The following is a 25348-nucleotide window of genomic DNA, read 5'->3' as shown; positions in this document are numbered from 1 at the left end:
ATTTTCTTCACAATTGTCTGCAAATGTGAATGCACCCGACTTGTGAATTCATGTGACATGCGGCATGCCCCAAAGGAGGTGACTGCACCAATTTTCTACATTCTCTATAAATATGAATTGATGTTCATTAGGGTGGTCCAAAGAAAGTAAAGCCAGAATTTTAATGCTGTCACACTTAGGATTATTCTTTAACGAAAAAATATCCCTTTTTTTAAATCAATAAATAGAGGTCGCCCAAAGCGCTGACATTTTTCTGGTATTTTATATGGGGAAGAATTTTCTTCGTAGAAATAGAATAAAATCCTTTAAGAACTATATTTTCGAATCGGCAAACTTTGTTTCTCTTTAGAATACTTCGAGGAATAATAGCCAATTCTTTATTTAACTATTTTTTATTACTAAATATCTTTTATGGGTCCCCTAAAAACCTCTATATTTTTTTTATAAAAAAATTGGGGGTATATTTTGTGTACATAGAATGATCTTAGGTGGTGAGAGCATTAAAATTCCGACTATACTTTTCTCACCAGCATTTTTGTTCCAGCCTAATGTACATACCTACATACGTATAAAAAATATCTTACCATTCACCACTTGTCATTCACCATTCTGCGTTCCTTTTTTGCGCAACAATCCAAAAATACTTACGTTGTTGTCGAACACAGCCTTTTCAACACGCTATGCTTGTTCTTCCTTTTGCTACACCCACAAACATCCACACATGCATACATACATAAATATGAAGAAACGTGCAAGTATTTACTACTTAACTATAACTACTCACACAATTTTTTCTACTCTTTCATATGCAGGTCTGGTGGTCACCGTGTCCCAGCCGCGAATGCCCTGAGGAGCCGGAGCTTGATTTGGCTGTGAGTCAATGTGTGGATTATTGTCTGTTACAAGAGCAGCAACAGCAACAAACAAATTTGCCAGCGAAGCCTTCGTTATATGGTCCATCGCCCGATTACTATTCCACAACGCAACGCGCGCCAACAACTACACTAAGGACAACAACAATGAGCGCAATTTCAAGCACAGCAACAATGGCAATCACCGCTGAGTCACCAACACCAACACCGACACCAGTATCAACAGCCACAGCCATAGACGCAGCAACATGGACAACAACGTGGATGGATCCATCGTTATCCGCGACTCCTACGTCTTCATCTTCACCTACGCTTTCGCCTCCGACCCCGCCATCATTGGTGACATCAATAGTGCGCAGCACAACAACTAAAGCTGCTGAAACGGCAGCAGCAGCAGCGGCAGCCGCTCGTGCTGAGACAGCGGCAGCTGCGGCGGCCGCTTTTACAACACCCAGCTCAGTGGCCCGTTTCCAAGATGTACTTAATATGTCAGCGACAATGTTCCCGCCGGTGGTGACGTCTTCTTCGGCCTTGTCAGAGTTGGAGCAGGGATGGAATTGTAAGTGACAGTCGAAAGCTACCCTGCGTGCTTGTGTGCTTTCTTGCTGGCTCCGGGCTTGTGTGAGTGTGTGTGGGTGTGTGGGTGTGTGGGTGTGTGGGTGCGTGCGTGTGCGTATTTGCGCTTGTGTTGCCATGACTGCCAAGTTTACTTTATGACCTGCTTGCCTTTAGCTTTGTCTGCCTGTCGGTTGGGTTTTCAGTGTGACTTTTTGCTTGCTTGTTTGTTTGCTTAACTATTTGCGATCGAAATGTGTGTACATATGTACATATGTCTATATGGACATTTCTAAGTGCCACATATGTATGTACATGCATTTCTATGCAGTCATACAAGTACTTTACTATGTGCGAAAAACATGTGTACTCTGTCGTTCAGTATGACCGTCCCTTCTGCCCTTTCGGCGTTTCAAGTACATATGCACACACGAGTATGTGTGTATGATTAGTGGGTGCATGCCTAACAGGGAAGCCAACTCATGGGGAATTCCCCGATTTGCGGGGAATTTCAGATATCGTGGGGAATCGGGGAAATAACCGTTTTTTGTGGGAAATTTCAGTGTACATGGAGAAGCGGGGGGATAAACTGTGTGTTGTGAAGAATTAGGTGTAATTTTTTTCTTTTTTGCTTCCTTAATTTCATAATGATTTAAAAAAAATAGAAGTTGAGATGTCACACTCGTCACCGTGGAATGAGCCGTATGCAGTTGTGTAGCTCGTTCAATTCTAGTATATTTAATTTTTTAGAATTTTCTTTAATTACGAATAAACACACTTTATTTTATATGGAAGAAAACCGCAACATGTTCGGCAAAAAAATTCTAAAACGAAAATTTTTAGACACTTGAAACTTGCACTCCTTTGTTCTAGAATTGAGTGGGCTATAAAACTGCATACTCAAAATTTCTTTAGAAAATCGAATTAAAAAGCTCCAAATTTTTACGAAAGTTTGTTGATTTTTTTTTTTATTGTACAAAGTTTTAAACTTGGATTTGAACGCTTTTTGTTAAAGAATGAACTCTATTCTTATAAAAAATAATTCAAATTAAATAACAAAAAAAAATAAAAATAAAGTTTCTAAATTTTTAAAATTTGGTGCGACTAATAGTCCGGTCAAATTAGACCAAAAATACCACTCGACCACTGTTTGTGTGGAAATATTATATGGACATTTTTATTCTATGTTAACAAAATTTATAAAACACAAGTAATTTTTAGCAAAAAAAAACCGACTTCAACTCTCATATAAAAAAAAAATATATATATATATATCTCATGATCCACTGATCGGATCTTAACCAGATTAGTATGGGACTACCTCGAAATCGGTTGACGTGGTCCAAAGTTATGCGGTAACATACATAAAAAAAAAAAAAAAATATATTCCGACGAACTGATAACCTCCTCCTTTTTTGGAAGTCCGTTAATAAACAGAATGACCAGCGATACATCAAAATACATAATTTTTTTTTTGTAAATAAAAAGATATCTGTGGGTGGGGAATTTTAAGAAATTTCGGGCAAAATTGGGGAATTTCATAGTCGAAATCGGGGAATTATAAAAAATGAGTTGGCTACCCTGATGCTTACAGAGTATACATGGAAGTATGCACATATATATGTGTACATATATCTGCCTTGTTGTGGCTTTATTTGTATTTGGGAGTATGAAATGAATAAATGAATGCATAAACGCTTGTAAAATGGACAATTGATGTAGTCTAGTGCATTTCTAAAGTGTGAAGTGACATGTAATGTGTGTATGTGTGTGTGTGTGAATGCAAGTTCGTGTGAATGCGAGTGCGAGTGCAAGCATGAAAAGTGACAAAGTATGAATGCATAAACACAACAAAACAGAAATATAAGCCAGGCGTGAAAATAACAAACTCTATGCATTTCAAATTTCCCACTTGAGTGTACAATGTGTGGGGGTGGTACAAAAAATATCGAACTTGATTGCAAAATTTTTTTGTTAAAGGATTTGTCGAGATATTGGCCATAATAAAGAAGAGTATGCCTTTAAAAATGAAAATTATAGCCTCTTTGAATAGTTTCTGCACAAAACTTGTATAATTTTTACGTGAAAACTAGCCAATTTTCGCTTGGTTCGCGGCGGTTGATAAGAACTTTTGCGTTGGCCAATGCAAAAATGTCGTTGAAAAGAAAAAAAAAAACGGTTTGTAAAGCAAAAATTCTTAGTATAGGTTACAACGACTAAATAGCAGAGGCCTCTCAACCCTTGAACTCCATTATTGGAGAGCAAAGCCACCTATCGCATAAGAAGAGCTCGAGTTTAGAGTGATTAACTCAGGTTTTTTTTTTAAACTGGTTTCCACCGTTTTTTTGGATATCTATAGGCGGTTTTATTGAAATCTGGATTTTTGGAATATAGAACAAACAGAACTTTTTTGGTCAAACAAACCGGTTTTTTAATTTCATACAAATCTTGACTTGGAGAAGTACTTGGTTTCACTTGGCATAGAAGAGAAATTACTGACGTGCTGTTTTGGACTCGGGCCAAAATCGTGGTTACGGCGCCAATAAAGAAGAAGAGACTACGGAAGAATGTTGCTCATACTATTAATGAAATCATAAAAACGAAATTTTTGCGCATTTTCCTTTGGCCATTTACAACTTTATTTATCAATCAATTTATTTCGTCGATAGCTCTATGTTTTTGTAAGAGGGCAGGCTTTTACACGAATCAAAAGAATTTACAAAAAAAAAAAATTATTTAAAAATTTTTTCCTTGTTAAAATTTGCATTTTTTTCATTCACAAACTTAAAATTCCTTAAATGATCTTCCTGTGAGGCTTTTACCATTATGTTAAGGACGTATAAATGTTCGGAAAGCATATATACCGGCTCCGAAAATTCGGTATTACGTGCTTTAAATTGTGGTATAGAAACCACATTGTTTTTCCGCAAAAACATGGTTATCGAAAAATCCTTTTTTTGAAGTTAGTGAAAAATGAAAATTTCAGGCGCCGGTAACGACATCTAAATTTAAGTCTCTCAAGCCCATCTTGGAACAGGCGCCTTCTTTTTTTATTCGAAATATCGCGAAACTTAAAAAGATAGTTGCCATCTGTTTGAAAATTCGAATTAAATTATATTATGCAGAAGTTATTTGAAATTTTAAATTATGGGTGTCAAACGAAAGGCTGTTAAGAAATATTTAGTTTGAATATTTAAAATAAATTTCAGGTGTTTGAAGAAGGTTGCCACCTGTTTAAAATGTTTAATTCGATTTTGGCGTTTTAACGAGTTCACTTATAATATTGTAATACGGGTAATAGGGATAGAAGAAGTTTCAATTCGGGTGCGCGTGGGATCCACACAAAACATTTATTATTCAACTAAATGCACTTTAGCAATATCCTGATGACAACAGAGTGTGGAAAAGCTTAGCCATGACCAGGAATTTGCATTCAGGAAGCAAAAAAATCTTGAAAATCATATATGTATAACATTTCAAATATGGAACAGATATAGTCGATTCGAAATCAGTTCAATTAAAATAGTCTTAGGAAAATAAATTAACACAAAAATTTACTTACTACTTAAATTTTGTTAAATCCTTGTATATTATTCCATATCTTTAGTACACGCAACTTTCCACAAGTCAACGTCACTAAAAACATGAAAGCAATTGCTTTTAGTATGTGTAGCCGAATAATATTTTCTGTCCATATACATATGTAATTGTTATTGTTGTGATGTATTCCTGTTGCCATACAAAATTTCTGCCTGACTACACATATTTGGCGATTTGTCATTCTTATTTGTATGACTGTCATTCTTATTGCCATTTTAGTATTCAACACGAAACTCAAACATTTCAATGCATATTTGTAATACTCCTATATTGGCAGTATCTACAAGTGCAGTCAGCAAACATTACAGTACAGATATACAATAAAAAAAAGAAAACGAAGACCTAGTAATCGTATGTAAAAAATTAAACTTGAAATTAAAACAAATCGCAGTGGCGGTACCTTAAAGGTAAATTACAGAGAATTTTGAGTTTTTATTTAATTTCATGAGTTTTATAATAAATTAAATTATAGAAATATCGCAAAGATGATTTTTAAGCATCTCGTTTTGATTTCGGAATGCTTACATATTGAGCAGTTAGCTTGCTGCCAATATTAGTATTAGTAAGAAGTATTACGTAAATATATATTTTAAAGTCAAAAAGAGCGGATAAATTAAATAATATATATCTTTACGTGCGTATTTTGGTACGAAGATAATTTCTAGAAATTTTAGCTAAAAAGTTTGCAATTCTAATGAACCTTTGTTGATTTTTTTAATTTTTGCACAAATTTTAGAATTTTGATTTATATAATTTTTGGTAGATAATGAGCCTACTTTTATAAAAAAAATAGCGAAAAAAATCAAAATAAAAACATTGCAAATATTATATAAAGATCACTACAATTTTGAGTGTGAGTCACTCTGGTTTTTTATTCGTTTTTACCTGGTTAGTCAGTAAATTTGTACTCAGTGAAAAATGGAAATATATGTTTGAACTAAACATTCAAAAATAATCAAGTGCTAACCATTTCAAGCATTTTCAAAATGGTTTTTTTAATTTCCTGGTAGCTTTAAAATAAAATTTTAATACTTCATCATAAAGTTTCAGTTTGCATAAGTAAACATCGTCAACAAAGGGACTTAAGCCCCCGGAGTAAGATAATCCTCAAACTCGAGTGAATGTATTTGTCACATATACATGAAAAACCTGCGCATGCGCAAAACGTACACTTGACTCAAAACTATCTCTCTCTGATTGCTGAATCCAAACACTTTGCGCGGATAGGTTACTGCCAATATAGAAATTACCCCACAAACATATTCTGAGAAGGAGACCTAGGTGTGACCTTAAATGAATCTTTTAGGAGTCATATATGATCCAAGTTATGAGTCAGCACCTATACATATATGCTATTTTTGGTGAATACCTTTGCAAATATAGTGCGTTCAATTAGACTCAAAGAACAGCCTAAAATAAGTGGCCTAATGTAGTCATTTATGAGGCCAATAAGAGCCTCAAAAGGAGTTTGAATTGATTCATATATGAGGCCAAAAAATTGTTTTAAAAGAGACCAAAATCAACCGCATATGACCCCAATAAGAGTTCATTATGACTTAAATTGAGGCTCATTTGATGGATGAATTTAAGCTCGTATAAGTCGACCTTTGGAGGAAGGGAAACACCCTCATATCGGATTCTTAAATGAGCTCATACGAGCGTAAAGGCTCCGAAATAGGACTCCGTAAAGACTCATTTACGACTACAAATGTTTGCTGGGATTAAATATATGTTCCAATGCTGGTTTTTATATGGATGTGTATGTAGTTACATTAGGGCGGTACAAAAATACATGCGGGGAAGAAAAGTATAAATGTTAAGCTCTCACCCCCTAGAATTTTTCTAAATGGAAAAAACGAATATATTTCTGTTAAAAACCAATGTTATATTTAAAACTCTCTCATAGCCTATGAAGTTTTTTATGTATTTTATATGGGAAAAAACACTTTTTCGTAGAAATGGTATAGAAAAACATTGATTTTCAAGATTTATATTCCTACGAAAAAGTGTTTATCCTCATATAAAATACTACATGGAAACTTCATGGGCTTTGAGGCAGTTCTAAATATAAATTTTTTTTTTAACAGAAAAATATGTGCATTCGTTTTTTACATTTAGAAAGATCCTAGGGGTGGGAGCTTAACATTTTAAACTCTTTTTAGACCACCTTAATGTAATTACATATATGTATGCATGTGTGAATGATGCTTGTCCCATCTGAGTTGTTTGTGCAAGCCAACCAAATGATTAGTTCCGAGTTCCAAGGCTGGTTTATGAAAGAGTTCTGTCTAAAAGTGATCGCTCAGCGGCAGGCAAAGCTCAGAATGTGGTTCTGCTGCGTAAAAACTTATTTTAAGTCTTAACTGCCGGTAAGAGTGGCTTGTGTATGTCTGAAGGTCTGCTTCATTCGGGCACAGCGTCAAAAGAATCTAATAAAAAAATCGAAGGCGAAGGTCGGCCCAACACATGGCATAGGATATACATATGTATGTATGTACACTATACATACAGTCAGTCAAATAAGTTTAGGAGAATTTCTTACAATATGGGCAACTATTTTTTAAATATTTTATTTTTCGCACATTTTCGATAAAAATATGGTTAATCTACAACGAAACCCCTAAAAATCAGAGTTCCATACCTTGTGCAAAATTAAAGAAAATTCTGCAAAATTTCATTCAAATATTTCACTTTTGATTTACGTTCTCTAGAAAAGAGTTGAGTGTGCAGTTTATTAGCCTATTCAATTTTAGTATAATAAAGTACAAGTATTAGGAAGCTAGGACTTATCATATTTGGGAAATTTTTTGGTTGAAGGTGTCGCACATATTTCCATATAAAAAAGTATCAAACATTATTTTATATGGAGAAAATGAGCGAGACCTTCAACAAAAAAAATTACTAAAAATCAATGGTAAGTCCTAGCTACCTCAAACTTGCACTTTATTATACTAAAATTGAATGGGCCAAACTGCATACTCAACTTTTTTCTAAACAGTGTAAATAAAAAGTGCAAGATTTGGATGATAATTTGCAGAATTTTCTTTACTTTTGCCTAAGGTTTGGAACTCTGATTTTGGGTTTTTTGTTGTAGATTTAACCATATTTTTATAAAAATATTAGCGAAAAATAAAATACTTAAAAGAATTATTGTAAAAAATTCGCTGTACCTAAACTTTATTGACTGACTGTAAATGTATATTTATGTATCTGCATGTCAATTGTGTAAAAATATCTATATTTCTGCACATGACTGAATGAATGTGTGCAACTAGAGCGTACACATGTCAAGCACATACGCCATTAGATTACGTGCCCCTTTGTATAGTTGTGCGCTTTTTTAACAATCCTCTGTATTGCGAATTTTCTCTCTTATATTAGATAAACATTCATACGTATGTACATAAAATCATGTAATTGTGTTTTCTTTTCTATTTTCTTTACCCCTCCCTCACACAATGTATGTATGATGCTTTGCCTACAAACAATCAGTGGAAGCAGCAGGCGAACCGGGTAACGATAGCGTCTACTACAACCCCAAGAGTTGGGTACATTCCGATGGCAGTGATGCTGCCTATTTTATGCTTCAAATGCATCCAGATTTGGCTGACCCCATTGAGCAATTGGGCATGGAAATCGAACCGGATGACAATGAGACAGTGACCGATTTCAAGCAACGCTTCGGTGAGAAACGTCTGTGGGAGATGCAAATCAATGTCACCGATTTGGATGAATTGGATCTACGTTGCGGCGGTTTGGTGCGTCGCTCCAATATGTCACAACTCACAAATGAGACTGTCAACTGCATGGTACAGCGTTGTATATTTACAATGAATGCACCGGAGATTTGTCCACCGGATTACAAAGAATCAGATGATAGAGTTTTCTGGATTTACTTCTTGTTGAGGTAAGTGTGTAGGCATGTAGTTGGGGATGAGTGGATGGGTGAGTATGTACGTGTTGATGAAAGTGAAGTTGGTTAAAAGCTATCTCACTCACGTAATACTGATTGGCACTGAAAAAGAGGGGAAGATTGGAATGGATGCGTTAGAAAATAAAAGACTAAATTAAAATATACACAAAAGAAAAATTTAAGTACATGTATGTATGTACATTTGGGTGGAAAAAATTAAAAATCTAAATGTTAAGCTCTCACCGCCTAGGATTTTCTAAATCGAAAAAAGGAATACCTGTACTTTTTTTGTAAAAAAAATATATTTAGAAATGCCTCAAAGCCTATGAAGTCTTCCAAGTATTTTATATGGGGGGAAGACACTTTTTCATCAAAATGGAATAGAATAGCTGGCGTTTTCCATTTTCGTTCGAAATCTTTCCTATTCACTAGACACCGTCGTACGAATAAACCAGAGCAGATTAAAGACCACAGTTCACAAAAAATCTCACCCAACAGCCTAATATGTAATCATTTCGAAGGCGGAGAAGAAGTGCGCCTGGGCCACACTGGAGAAGTGAAACCTACGTACATACATATCTACTTTGTCTCATAACCAATATACATACATACATACATACGTCTGCTTTTGCTTAAGGTTATATTTTTTTGTCTTTTTTCTATCTAGATCCCTACCTCTACCCCTGTTCGTTCTAATTACATTTATGTTATTCTGTTTTCCTTTATCTTCATTTTTATCTTTACACCCTATCGATAACAAAATCGGTAGTAACATCCAATAAAATATCGATAACAAAACCGATAAAAATATCGATAACAAAATCGATGAAAAATTCGATACCAAAATCGATTATAATATTGGTAGCAAAATCTATTAGAAACTCGATAAAAATATGGATAAAAATATCCATAACAAAATCAATAAAAATATCGCTAGCAAAATCGATAAAAATATCCATAACAAAATCGATAGATATATCGATAAAAATATCATTAACAAAATCGATGAAAAATTCGATTTCGATACCAAAATCGATAATAATATTGGTAGCAAAATCGATAAATATCGATAACAAAAGCGATAACAATATCGATAAACATCGATAACAAAATCGATAAAAATATCGTTAACAAAATCGATAAATAACGATAACAAAATTAATAAATATCGATAACATAGTCGATAAATATCGAAAACAAAGTTGATAAATATCGATAACAAAATCAACAAATATCGATAACAAAATCGGTAAGAAAATCGATAAATATCGATTACAAAACCGATAAAGATATCCGTAACAAAATCGGTAAATATCGATAACAAAATCGATTAATATCGGTAACAAAATCGATAAGTATCGATAACAAAATCAATAAAAATATCGATAAAAAATCGATAAAAAATGTCGCTAAGAAAATAGTTAAAAATATCGATTACAAAGTCGATAACAAATCGATAAAGATATCCATAACTAAACTGATAAAAATATCGATCATTATAATGATAAGTTTCAAAAATATCGATAGCAAAATTGATAGCAATAGAGATAAAAATTTCGATGAAAAAATCGATAAAAATATCGATAACAAAACCGATAAAAATATCGATTACTTTATTGATAAGTCCCGAGAATCCCGAAAATCTCTAAAATCCCAAAATAGTTCCCAGATTGAGTCTCCGTGTCTTTCTCTATATCCTTTCCTCTTTAATTACCTTTATTTTAATCTTTCTTCCCCAGTCTTCATCTTTGCTCTTATCGATATCCTCATCCTCGTCTTTGTCTTTACTTTTATGTTTATCATTTTCTTCATCTACATATTCCCCTTCACCTTTGCCCTTATATATACATATAAGTAAAGTGTTTAAATTTACCTTGGTCTTCATTTTTGCCTTTATCTTTACGCATCTTTGTTTTTGTTTTAATTTTTACCTTTGCCTTTATCCTTTTCTTTATCTATGTACGTAGTCACCTTTGCTTTCATTCTTGTATTGGTCTTTTCTAAGTGTTATTCTTAAATCTTTTATTAGCAAACTTTTGTAAAATTGATACCATATGCATACACGCAAGAAGCACTTGTTTCAGTCCCAATCGTTTCCGTTGCACCGTTTCCATTGCACCATTTGCGTGTGCAATTTCCGTTGAATTTGCCAATTTACCGCCGCTAAAGAAGTTTCACTTCAAAAAGGTATTTTTCCTGGTTTTCCTTAAGTCAAGACGTAGAATTGAGGATGTGTCTTAATATAGAGCAATCAGGTTAAGGTCTTTAAAGCATTAAAGCTGATTTGTCAGCAATCACACGGGCGGCTCGAACCCATCTGCTCAATGACTATACATAGCTCCATCTCTCCGTGTATCCGTGGTCTAAGCCAATGCAAGAGCCGCTGCCTCCGCCACCAGTTGCCGGGCATTATTAAATTGGCTTCTTTGAAGTCATGCTTAATGTTGTTTTATACCTGACCCAAACTGTCGCTTCTACTACTAAATACTACTCACCTAGTCTATATCTACAGTTGCTGTAAAATCGTTAGTCAACAAACCCATGCAGACGCAACTAAGTAGGTGAGGTTAGGTTATCTTGGATGCCCTCAACCAGCAAAGGAATAGAGCACATTTAAATCACCATGGGCCCATTGTAATGCCATATTAGAGACTGCTTTTTTCCCTGCTCTTACCTTATAAATAGCATAATCAACTTGTAGCTCTGATGAAATACACAAAATCTTCTATACTGGCTGAATCCAGTTCAACCAGACATTAACAAAAATACTGGAGGTACGAGCGTCGACGAGCTCTAAAGGTCTATACGGCTTTAGTCGGCGTTGATGGTAAAGCTACCGTGATCATCATGCACCGCCTTCATGCCACTCTTTGTTTATTGTACCAAATTGTGATGCCGTGATGCAGAACAGAATGGGACGCATAAACCCTGAGTTCAGCTAAATAATTAATTTTCCCCGCTATTACTGATTCACAGATTTCCAGTGCTTTTGTGGGAGTGGAAGGCGTAGTGTGCGAGGGCTTTCATTTGGATATTGTGCGCCTTATGTAACTAGGGATGATGACACGAGTACAAGTACATACCCGATCGATGTTCGTTCGATACCAAGTGATTTTGGAAAAAACAAATACTCGTATCGAAACCCGATACTAAGGCAAATTTGGCTTCCGATTTTTTTCAACATATATCGTGTATATAAATTTAAAAAAAAAAAATTACCGCAATTTAAAATTTTTAGAGTTTTGATAGTTTTTAGTTTCTTGAAGTTTCCCCTTTTTAATAACTTGAGTGGAATTCCAAAATTTTCTAAACTTTCAAAACTTTGTGAATTGGAGAAATTTTAGTAAATGCCAATAACTCAATTAATTCAATATAATGATGAATACTAGATTTCTAGAAGTTTTTTATTTTTCAACAATTTTGAGAATTGTAGGAATTCTAACAAATTTTTTCTAAGTAAAAGTGTCGAATATACAAAATTGATCAAACGAAATTAAAAGTTTTCGAATGTTGAAAACATTTTCATATATCGTCGTTTTTGAAAATTAAAAAATTTTTCGTAATTCTTGAAGATTCAAAAAATTTTTGAACGTTGATGTTTTCAAAATTTTCAAAAAATTTTAAATTCTCAAACTTTGATATATCAATACAAAATTTTGGAAAAGTTCAGAAAAGTGGAACAATTTTGGAATTTTTCAAAAATGTTAATATCTTTTAGGATTCTAAAAATTTTTTATTTTTTACACACGAGTACATGAACATAAGAGACAATTTTTGATGTTTCACATTTTTACATTTTAGGATGGATTTTAGGATAAATAAAATTCTCAAAATTTTGGAATATAAAAATTTCTAGTTTTTGAAATTTTGGAGATTATCCCAAAAATAAGAAATCTCAAGAAATTTAATAATATTATAAAATTCAAAATTTTGGAATTTCCGTTGTTTTCTGAACCTTTGAAAATATTCAAACTTGCTGTGACTTTCAACTGTCCCCAATTTCCCCTACCTGGGTCCGCCACTGACTCTGCTAATATTAATTTAGTTTACATACATACATCGACCCCTGCTATGTCAACGTTTAACATTTATATTTTTATTCGATTGCAAATTACCTTCATAAAATGATGTATGCATTTCATTTTTTTTTTTTCCTCAACAGATTCCTTGCCACCACAATGCTGTCAGCTGGTGTCACCATAATGGATCCCATTGCGCTGACTATGATTGAGAAATATGGTGGCGATTTTGGGCGTGAGCGGCTTTTCTCCAGCATTGGCATGGCCATTTTTTCGCCAATTACAGGCATAATGATTGATTATTCTTCGCGTGGTCTTGGCTACACAGACTACTCGGCCGCTTTCTACACCTACGATTTGTTGTTGGTTATATCGACAGTGTCAGTGTTAATGATGCCATTGGGCGATAAATTGCCGGCGGATAATGTTTTTCGAGATTTGTGGAATCTACTCAAGATGCCGCATGTCATTACATTCATCTTCTTCCTATTTATACTGGGCAACTTCTGGGGCTTTATAGAGAGCTTCCTATTTCTATATTTGAAAGAGTTGGGTGCACCAAATTATTTGCTTGGTAAGTGCAGTAAATTTTTTTTTTTTTTTGTAATTGGACACGTTTATTTCATTTGTTTGTTCACTTGGCTTGCTTGAGTGACAGCTAATCAAATGGAAATTCAGTTGCAATCAAATTTCATTGTTCGAGTGACAATTCAACTTGCATTTATAGTAGTCGTATTTGTGTTGGACGCTGCTTGTTGCCCGTTGCATTTGGTATGTAGTTCGTTTGCTGATTTGCTCGATTTGATTTTTTGCAGGTATCACCATCACCGTGGGCACGGTAAGCAGTATACCGTTCTTGTATGGCGCTGAACGCATTACCCGAATCTTTGGACATGTTAATTTGATTATCATTGCCTTCTTTTCGCATGCGGGCCGTCTAGTGGGTTATTCATTCATTGAGTAAGTTCGTACCTCTGATTTTGATTGGCGTCATTCTGATTGGCGTTGCTTTGGCATTTTATTTAATAATTTTTTATTTATTCTGTGCTCTATTTATAGAAATGCTTGGTGGTGTTTTCCCTTCGAGGCAATGGAAGCTCTCTCCTGCCATTTGATGTGGGTAGCTGCTGCTACCTATTGCTCCATCTTGGCGCCGAAGAGTCTGTTGGCTACATTGATTGGCGTGCTGGGCATGGCACATTTCAGTTTGGGTAAGTGTGAGCTGACACCCGGAAGAAACCAGTGCCAGAATCACGGAATCTGTGATGTATTTCGAATCGGATGAAGAAATTTATAGGTTTTTTCTCTCCAATACAACTTAAATTATAAAGTGAAGTCGCTATTGAGCCGTAGTCTCAAGATACTAAGAAACCGTTGCTTAAGTTAAGTAATGTTAAGTGGCTTATCCGGAAGAGTGGCAGAGAAAGCGCTCGACGCTTTCAATTTCCTCTTCCTCTCGGCGGCAAATTCAACGTAATTGGTATGCTGGAGATAATGACCAGTGAATATTTCAAAAATCAGCCTAAGGTGAGGGCGTGCTTCTTCCAAGACTATGTAGTTGAACAGCGTTAAAACCCAGTGACCAATGCTCTTTGAAATCATGGCTGTGTGAAGAAAGGCAGACAGCCGAAAATATTTTGGTTGAAGGTTGCCACCTGTTTGCAAATTTTAATTTAATTTAATTGATAGGATAAAGCGAATATTGCTATATGGGTATCAAACTGAAGAGGTTTAGGAAAATTTACTGCCGAAGATATTTTTGAGGAGGGATGCCACCTGCTTGAAAGATTTTATTCAATTAAATTGAAATCATAAATGAAATATTTGCTTTCTTTCGTTTATGAGATCTTCAGCAGGGGGTAGGACTACCTGGGCTACGATAACGTCTGCGGGTGCAATGTAACTAGAACTACCTAGTTAAATATCTGGCCAATGATTGCCACTTCACATGGGTCCTTCTGCTATCAGTCCTTTCATTTTGTTCATTGCAGCCCTAGCTTTCCTTGTCCACCCATGAAATCCCAGTCGAATATTTTTACCTGTCCCTCAGTAAAATACGACATGTCAAATCCAGCAATCTTCTTCAAATCTTCCCTTACCTTCAGCGATTTCCTTGAAGCACACTCCGGATAGAGATATCCATCGGAGACAAATGACAGGCTTTAGCTGGACATGATCTAAAGCCCCCTAATAAGGTGTGCATACTTCTATGTACATAGTTCGTCTCTACGGCTTACCACCAACCCAACGCACTGTATGTAATAATTGGCCGTTTATGTGGTGCACCCCTTTAAATAAAGCATCCTACGCAAAAACTTCCCCAGCTTTGAACGAAAGCTTTTAGAATAAATGACGATAGACTGTGTGGCCCAAAGTCTTTAGGAAGAGAATTTCTTCGTTTGTCTACCATGTTGCCAAACCACGCTATCCAACCATGCAATCGCCAATGAGTGGGTCCTCTGTCACATTGTGGAAAAGATTGCGTCCACACCCGGGGATTTGTAGGGAGCGAAACTATTAATTGGACGGTGTACTCCTTTGCTTCCATGGAAGATAGATATGCAGCAGAATTTTAGTGTCTCCTTCAAACTCTTAGTCGAGAAATTCTCTCAAGATTTCTGTTTTGTTTTGCGAATCTGTTTTTGAACGAGGTCTTAAATTATTTCTATAAGGCTGCCAGTTACCTGTGGATTAGCTTTAGTAGAAAAGTCTATTTCCTGAGTTTTGAGATATTCTCTCCCCATCACCGAGGATATTGCTTCCTGATGAAGCACTTGACTTCTGAAAACTTCATGGCTGTTAAATTAGTGGAATAAAGTGTGGAATATACTTTTTTGAAATCAAGGTCCAAAAAATGCCAGGAAAAACCGATTCGTAAACCTTAATGGAAAACTTGATTTGATTTACTTGATCCGCACAACACCTTGCGTTAAGGGAAACTCTGAAGCCAAGATGAAATACCGTAGTATACCAGAGATTCTACTAACTTTCGGCACACATACTTGGGATTGAGTGAATAATTTTTTTGCCAGGATAAATAGTTAAATAACATGATTCAATAAACTTTTCCATTCAGACTAAATTGAAAAATGTTTTTCAAATATTTTTTCCACTCACAATAGGTCGCGGTAGCGGTTCCTTTACCGGTGGTCTACTCATCGGTCAATTTGGTACACGCGATGCCTTCCGTTATATGGGTCTGCTAGCCGTTGTGGGTGGCATTGCCTATGGTCTACTACATTTGGCTTGGTTGCGTAAATTCGATCACAATCTCGATGATTGCGAAGAGGAAGCAGAGGCGGTAGAGAATGGTGAAACCGAGAAGCTAACCGAACCGGCGACAAAAGAGCAAGGCACATCAATGTCATTGGAGCGTCTCAGCCTGATGATTAAGTACAATCAAATTGGCAGCTTGACATCACTGCCGCGTGGATCGAGGGTAAGTAAATGATGCCTTCTTTTGTAATTTTAATGCCACTTCGCTGGAGAATGGTAATTTAATTTGAGTGTGTTTGAAGCGCAGACCACGTCAAGTCACCTCATTTCATTTGATTTTTTACATTTCTTTTAACTTTATGCCCGCCATTGTATCTTACTTGAAACCGGAATTGTTCATTATTGCTTTTAATTTAAGAGGAACTCAAAAAGTCAAAAAGTTTCTATAATAAAATTGCTTAATTCAATCTGACTTCCTCGCCCCACCCGCTCTCGTATAACTCAATTATCGTAGGTGGCACGCAATCATTTCCATTTCCATTTCCACTTTCATTTTCATTTTTCACGAATTTTTCTGTCACTCCTCTTAATTGCGCAAATTTCCTTCTAATTTATTTCATTAAATTTTTTTCTTTTTCTTTTTTCCTTTGCGTGTTTTCACACCATTTACGCAACACCTTGCTTGCCTTTGGCTTAATGTGTCCTCATCTCTCTGCAATTCTTGACTGCACCTGCGCGCAGGCGGATATACACGACCATTTGTCACATCGCCGCAGCAGCTATAATGTTGAGTCGACACGCGTACCACGCCATCACGGCAGTCACATTGGCAGCGCTTCGAAAGTTGACATTTTACGTTCAACGCTGGATATAAATCACAAATCCTCAAATAATTCTGTGTTGAGCAAAGCCGATAACAAAACATCAAATCAATCATTAGGACGAAATCGCGCCGACAGTGCGCCCAAATTGAATCACAGCAACATGAAGAATATATCACAGCCCACGCTAGAGGGTGTTGTGCTAGAGGTAAGTGATGTGGGCGGGGTGACATTTATGTGTACAAACATACATATGTATACATACATATATGGTCTATGATTTAAGGCGGGGGGAGGGGGGCAAAGGGAGGGCGGTACAAAAACAACCCACACATACGCACCCAAAAAATTGCTAATGGCACTACGCCTGAAGCGAACGTGCGTGAGAGCGTGAGTGCGTGCGGGGGGCGGTTGTGTGTGTGTGTGTGTGCGTGAGCGGATGCTTCGCTGAATCGGGAATGAATGCTGCGTGTCGCCGGAAAGCAGAAAACAGGCTGTTTGAAAAGTGGCTGACTGTTTTTGTGCGTGCGTAAATATGCATAAGTATTAGAGTGGGTCAAAATTTTTGCATCAAAGGCAAAATGAATTTCGAGCCAGCGATTTTTCTATCTAGTTTTTTTTTTCAAAATGTGTGTCACCTGTTGAAACAGCTCTATTGAAAACTAGCAAAAATATGTATCGGGAGTTTTTAGGGCCGAGGAATCTAATTATGGCATTAATTTTTTCTCTTGAGGGCCGCCAGAGGGCGCTTCCGTACTTTCTTTGGATTTTAATGCCTTTTTTCCGAAAATCGACAACATTGTTGCGAAAATCCACTAAATTTGACTTTGTCATAATAAAAATAAAAAAAAAATAAAAAAATAAAAAATAAAAAAAAATTTCAATGCTGAACATTTTAGACTATTTAAAAATTGAGTTGCATTATGATAAAGTCAAATTTCGTGGATTTTTGCAAGAATGTTGTCGATTTTCGGAAAAAAAGGCGTTAAAATCCGAAAAAAACTACGGAAGCGCCCTCTGGCGGCCCTCAAAAGAAAAAAATAATGCCAGAAATGGATTCCTCGACCCCAAAAACCACCAGATACACATTTTGGCTAGTTTTCAATACAGCTGTTCCAACAGGTGAGCCACTTAAAAAAAAAAAAAACTAGATAGAAAAAATTGCTGGCTCGAAATTCATTTCAGACCTAATGGGAAAAAATGCTTGAAATGACTCAAATAATCATATTCGCGATGTGCCTCTGTTAATTTTTTTGGGATCCTACAAATCGACCCGCCCTAATAAGTATGTATGTATGTGTGTGCTTTTGTGGGTGTGAGTGTGCGCGCACGTGTGTTTAAAATCCTTCGAAAACTCATGAGCTAAGCTGTGTTCATTGGAGCCAGGTTGACGCTCAGATAGAGCGCCTATGCGTACTGCATAGAGGCTTTCGGTTTGCCCAGCGCATACAGCCCAAAACATCCGCGTTGATTGCCGTCAATTGTGTTGTTTTTTGGCGTACTTTTTTTTTGTATTCCATACATTTCTGCTACATCGAATGCGTATCTCTATGGTTTGTTGCCATTGCCATTGTTATATAGCCTTTGGCCATTTTTTGTTTATTGTGGATTGTTTTCGGTCTATAGAGAGTCGCTTTCGTCTTTATTTCTTTGCCAGCACCACAGTTGTTGGCTGCTGTGTATTTAGTATTTGGATGTCTATTAGTCAACGTGTTTTGCTTCATTTTGTCGTACCGCTGGCATTAAACATGACTGATGCTTTTTTGCTACATAGTAGGTACAATTCTTGTGTTGCTATGCCAGCTGTTGCTCTTGTCGATGCGCCATGACTGGTTTGCTCAATTCATTCTTTCGATTTGTGTTTTGTTTTTTGCCTTTATGCTGCTCCGTTTTGTGACCTTTGCATTCAACGATATTGTTATGTACATAGCTACAGCGATGAATGTATCAAGAAAACAAGAAAAGAGTGAATGTCGAAAACTCAATTGCAAAAGCAAAGGACGCAGGAGTTAGTAAAGCAATGCAAAGCGAAATTGAGACAAGCTGACGTCTACATGAAATAGTTCATTTTTTTTGTCATTCAAATCTCTTCTACTCTTCTATTTAGCTTTCGGTAGCTCATACCAGCTTTTATCGCCTTCGAGTAGGTAAAATACTTGGAATTTCTGACTAGTCGCTACCTTCAAAAATTGAAATTTCAGTGGATGTAATCTTTAAAGTTCAAAATTAACAGGGAAATTCTGGCTAAGATAGTTGCAAGTAGTTTGTAAGACAATTGAAAGCGAGTAGGCAAGATAGCTTGTTTATTCTGGCATAAAAGTCATATAAAAGCTTCTTGTCAAGTTTCATGTCGAAAAGCTCTTTCGAATCCTCATATAGATACAAATTTAGGTGTACCGTTAATTTCTTCATGATCAAATTATCCGACCTAAACAAAACTAGTGTGGGACCACCCTTAACATGAAAAAAATTATCGAAATCGGTTAACGTTGTCCAAAGTTATGAGGTAACATACATAAAACAAAAAAAATAATAACCTTTTCCTTTTTTGAAGTCGGTTAAAAATGAGGAGGTTATCAATTCGTCGAAATATTTTTTTGTGTATGTTACCGCATAACTTTGGACTACGTGAACCGATTTCTACAATCCTTTTTTTCAAAAGGAAAGGCAGTACCTCAGAGATGGTCCCATACAAATTTGGTTTAGATCCGATCATTGGATGATGAAGAAATTAACGGTACTCTAAAAGTTTTATATGAGAAATGAAGTCGGATTTGTTTTTTGCTTAAAAGTAACATTTTTTAGTTTTTGAATTTTGATATTTTGAAAAAAAAAGTTTATACTTTTTAATTTAATTTAAGGTCTAGAAAGTTATTTTATGCATATTTTCCTTTTTTAAAGTTCATGTTTTTTTTTTAATTTTTAGATTTTATTGTTGCAAAAAAAATATTTTTTAATTTAATTTAATTTTTATATTATTTATTAATTTTTTCTTTTCTAAACAAATTAATTTTCTTCTAATTTTTAAACCGTTTCAAAGGGAAAAGTATTACTTTCGAATTTTAATAAAATTTTATAACTTATTTTATCTTTCTTTTTATTCAATTTTTTAAAACTTATTTTATCTTTCTTTTTATTAAATTTTTCAAAATTTATTTTCCTTTAGCTTTTCGATTTTTTTGTTTTAAAAAGGGAAATATTGTTTTATTTCACTTAATTTTTATTTTGTTTAATTTTTCTTTTTTCTTAATTTTTTCTTTACTTTTTAATCAAATTTTCTTTAAGTTTTAAATTTTTGTTGTTTTAAAAGTAAAAATATCTATGCATATTTTTTATTTAATTTCATTAATTAAAAATTTACTGCTAAAAGACAAACAGAATAACGCTAAGACCTCCTTGTCAGGTAAGGTTAGCTTAGCGGGCTGCCTCCGTAGATGGAGGCCCACTTAGATTTGACTAAGCTTTTCATTGTGATGCCCTTAAGAGGGGAGTGGGAAAAGGATGTAGGGATACCGGAAGGTGAATGGGAGGGTAGGGAAATAGGGGCGGAGAAGCTAAGGGAGAATGACGACACCTATGGCTTTTTGCAGGAGAAACGCTCCGTGCTCGCAACGAAGCTCTTCAATCTCGACTGATTTCCATTCCCGAAAGCTAATCAGGAGTGCGAAAAAGTGCGACCTAAGGTGCTTATTAAACCTTAGGCTTGCCCCCATCAAAAGCAATAGCGAAAGATATAGCATGCTTAGTCTCAAGAGCTCACTAGACCGCCTCGCTGGGCCCAACTGTACAGCAGCAGACGGCACGAGGTCGCGGGAGCCCCCAGACCTTCTCTATCCTTCCTGGAAGACGCTGCAGTGATCCGGTGGCAGATCTTTCAATTAGTATTTCGAAAGTCAGAAAGGAGCTTTCAAGAAAGTTGCACGAATTGATAATTGTCTTACGAAAGACCTTGGTGAATTGAAAGACAGTTGCCAGAATTGCCCTGTAAAGTTCTAAAGTTGTATGTACATTTGAAATCTTAAGGACTGCAAACCAATTGGTCTAGCATCTTTTTTTCTAAAGACACTCAAAAGGTTGATTCATTCATGTGAAAGCCAGAATAGATCCCAATAAAATATCCATTACCTATGCCAAGTGTAGGTCTACCACTACCGCTACAACACTGCATAGGGTATTCGGTCGAATTAAAAAAGCCATGAAGGAAGGAGCGTATGGAATGGGGGTATTAATCGAGAATGCCATAATTTGAGGGAGAATCTTATAACTTGACTAACATCACGAGGGAGTAATAATTCAATATTCAAAATGCATATCTTGGAGTTACTGGGACTGTAGCTCCAAGAATAAATCGCTTGACAATTGATTTGATTCAGAATATGGGCTCCCGATTTTGCAATGAATTATGTCAAAGCATGCTTTCAAATATACGTGTGATATGTAAGCAACTAATGCGCTTCGACGATGTTTTGAGTTGCAGACACAAAGACTAGGTTTATCTCGAAAAAAAAACAGCCGAATGAGAAAAAATATCGGAAGAAGTGAGTGATTTTAGAACTGACGACGGGCGGAATGGATACAATGCGACCGTTGACAACACTTCATTGCGTCCTATGTTGAGCTCTTTTTCTGGGAGATTCACCGATTCCTACCATGATATCTAAGAACCAGAGCGCAAACAGAGCCAGCCAGAATTTGCTGCAATTGAAAGAAAGCAGTGCCTGCTACGCATGCCCATAAAGCACACGTGTCTTTACCAGAAAGTAAAAAATGCAAGAATGATGTAAGCTACAGTGTGGGTGTGTATCTTTAGTTAAAAAAATCATGCCATTTAACTGGTGATAAATCTGTAAAGGAAATTAACAAGGGAACTAAATGTACAGAAGAGAGAGTGTATAAGGCATAGACGGCTCTTTTTTCTTGTTTTCCGGCACTGGAACTCTCCATGCAGGTTTGGCCGAGTCAAACGAAGAAAGTCTGTTGTTTCTCTTCTCTGTAAACTGGAGCCAAATGAAAATTCCAAGTAAAGCCAAGTCTTTCCCCATCTGGTCTTGCCAATCGCGATCGGAGTCATATATTTAGTTTCAGACCTGGATGATTTCTGTCCATTCGTACGGCATTCACCATCGCATCTTTCCCTCGAACACTCCATCGGAGGTTGTCACTGTTCATGCTTCTTCGCCATATAAGTACAAGCACCGCATGTTGAGTGGTCCGTGCGTTGATTTCGCATTCGAATATTTGGCACTATATGTATTTATATTAGTCCGTGTCGACGATGACCTCCTCATTCGACTAAAATTTCTGCTCCGCGAGTGACTTTTTCAAGTTTGGAAACAAAACACGGGGCCAAATCTGGAGAACACAGTGGATGGGGCAGCAGTTCGTAGCCCAGTTCGACCGATTTGGCCGTGGCGATGGCGGAAATGTGAGCCGGTGGGTTGTCATGGTGTGCTCTTTGGCTTTCTTCGCCAAATGGGTCCGTTTTTCTGCAATAGTAGAGCCTTGTGACCGTTTCGCCTTTCTCCAGGTATTCAATGTTGATCACACCCTGTCAATTAAACAAAAAAAAAAAAAAACGGTTGCCATCACCTTTCCGGCTGATGGGACAGTCTTCGCCTTCTACGGAGCACGTTCGCCGGGTGAGGTCCACTGTTTCGACTGTACCGTGGTCTTTGGTGTGTACCAGTGGATACATGTTTCCTCGGCGGTCACGAATCGACGCAGAGACTCCTACGGATTGCGCTTAAACGACATCAAACACTGCTTTGAAGTGGTCTCACGGTTGCGCTTGTTGTCCGGAGTGAGCCAACTGGGGCAAATTTCATGCAGGATATGACCCACGTGGTCATTTGAGATGCCTATTGTCTCAGCTATCTTGCGCACCTTCTATTGGCGGTCTGCGGTACGAGATCATCGATTTTTGTAACGTTTTGTTTTCCATATTCTATATTCTATATTCTATATTCTATATTCTATATTCTATATTCTGTATTCTATATTCTATATTTTATATTTTATATTCTATGTTCTATATTCTATATTATATATTCTTTACTCACTATTCTATATTCTATATTCTTTATTCTTTATTCACTATTCTCTATTATATATGTATTTCATGTTCCCTATTCTATATTTTATTTTCTTATTCTGTTTTCTATATTCTATATTCTATTTTCTATTTCTTCATATGTATACATTTTTAATAATTTAATCTTCCTTTCCCCATTTTGGCGAATGTAAACTATCCGTAAAACCATTTTTAATAATTGTTTTGCTTAGGGCAGGGAATATTATTATTACTATTACAATTACTTTTTTGACCAAAAAATAAATAACAGCCAATAGCTCTCAAGTAATTTGTTTGTGTATAAGTCATTCCGTTCACAAATGTTGAAGACACGTCGTAGATCGTGGGGTCGAAACTTTTCAAATTAGTGAATTTATGAAGCGCGCAACTTTTGTTTGAAAGTTTTTAAGTGCCACAAAAGCGGGTACTTCACACATTCCAACGTACGAATGTATGTATGTGTGCATTGCAAACAAATGATTTAACAAACATACAATCACACATATATAAGCATGCAGGGGGTCGAATGGGCATTTGCGCAGCAAGAAAATGTACCATTCTAATAGATGTCTGTCAGATGCCAAGATGCCTTGTGCTGATGAGGTTATTACAAGCCAGTTAGTTGTGCACCTTGCGTAAGGAATTAAAATTTTTAGAAAAGTTTTATTTTTTTAAACGAAGTGAGCTTCAAGGAAAATAAATTCAAATCGGATACAGGAGGAGAGGAGGACCTATAACTGATGGAATACAATTGATATGTAGTTTCAAAATGAACATATTTCAACGTATACTGATGTTTTATTCAAAGAAAAACCCCGAACAATTGATTGCTCACTATTTATTTAAAGCTCAGCAATTTACGGCAATCCAATTTTCCTGCAGGGCTCTTATGTAATACGTAGCTGAGTACGTACATATGTACAAATGTGTAAACACTGGTTAAATACGCGGAAAGCTCTGCTGCAGGTACAACGCAGCTTATGAGTGTTGCACTGCCGTGATTCGTGGAATATTTGCGATGTTTATTGTTTCCCTGCTTGGCTGTGCGGTATTGTGGGCGGACCAAGTGGAAATTGAAATTACAATTCTAAGGGAAAACAACAGAAATGTTGGCAATTTTCTAACAACTGATCGCTTGCAGAGTAACAGTGATTGAAAAATACGAGTGAAAGTTTTTTACTGCGCGAAAAAAATGAAAATCAAATACTGAGGTTTAGTAAACATATGCACATATGCAGATGTGGATAGTCGTATGCATGCATACTAGGGTGCATCACTCTCCATACAACAAAATTTCTTACAAAAAAAATCCCCTCAGAAGAGTTTAAGCTTAAAGGGTCTGTATGAAAATGTTTAAACATTTTACTAAAAGGTATCAAAATAATGAAATTTTTACAGCAAAATGCTAACAAATCTTTTTTCGGGTTCCGCCCGAATTGCAAGACAATTTCGAATTTTATTTCGTCATTTTACATTTTTTGCAAATTCTTCTGCATTTACAGACGGCATTGTTTTTGTTTCGAAAAAAAATTTTTTTTTTGTTCTAAAGTGCATTTCCCTCATTCTGGTAGTTGTTACACACCAGATCTTAGTTTCTGGCACCCTTATGTCAGTAAATTAAAGCGCGCTAGTACAACTATAAAAAAAATGTATTGCTGAACAGGGTTGCGTGATTTTGAATTAGTCAAATCACAAATCCATAGATCAAATTTATTTCTGAATTGAAAGTTGCATCAAACAAATAAAATTTATTTGTGATTCAATTCGAGAAAAACATTTATTTGTGATTTGATTTGTAGAGCGAATCAATTTGATTCGATATTTTCTAACTTTCAGTTCTTCGAGAAATAGTGCTTACCAAGTTTATAAGTTTGGAAAGTGAATACAAAAAATTATAATTCAATAACTAATTATAGTATTTCGAGATTTTCGGAACTACTTAGGGACTTTCGGGACTACATCCGGATTTTCAAAACTACTTTGAGATTTTCAAGATTTTCGGGATTCTTCGGACTATATCGGGATCTTCGGGACTACTTCGAAATTTTTGGAACTTCTAGATTTCCGGGCCTCTCGGCACTATTTCGAGATTTTCGGGACTGCTTCGAGATTTTTAGTATTTCAGGGATAAGTTAAATTTTTTTCGAGGCTAAATATATCAATAAATATATCATACATAACAATATCGATAAATACGTCGACAACGATATCGATAGATATATCAATAACAATATATATAAATATCTAGACAAAAATATCGATTATTCTATCGATAACAATAT

General features: G+C 35.8%; 1 protein-coding gene across 2 annotated transcripts in view; it reads left to right on the top strand.

Moving 5' to 3' along the window:
• Positions 1–810: 810 nt before the first annotated feature.
• The window catches only part of LOC118740595, a gene marked incomplete at its 5' end in the record, with an annotated part of 46838 nt that continues 22300 nt past the window's right edge, over positions 811–25348 (top strand). For both annotated transcript variants that reach the window (XM_036472194.1, XM_036472195.1), the window contains 7 exon segments: positions 811–1431; positions 8520–8934; positions 13103–13533; positions 13775–13919; positions 14019–14170; positions 16082–16398; positions 16917–17204. In XM_036472194.1, the coding sequence (XP_036328087.1) occupies positions 811–1431; positions 8520–8934; positions 13103–13533; positions 13775–13919; positions 14019–14170; positions 16082–16398; positions 16917–17204 (2369 nt within the window).

The sequence above is a fragment of the Rhagoletis pomonella genome, unplaced genomic scaffold (assembly GCF_013731165.1).
Source record: "Rhagoletis pomonella isolate Grant_MI unplaced genomic scaffold, Rhpom_1.0 Rhpom_scaffold_00006, whole genome shotgun sequence".
Lineage (NCBI taxonomy): Eukaryota > Metazoa > Arthropoda > Insecta > Diptera > Tephritidae > Rhagoletis > Rhagoletis pomonella.
Note: the sequence above shows the minus strand (reverse complement) of the source record. Positions and strands in the feature narration are given on the sequence as shown.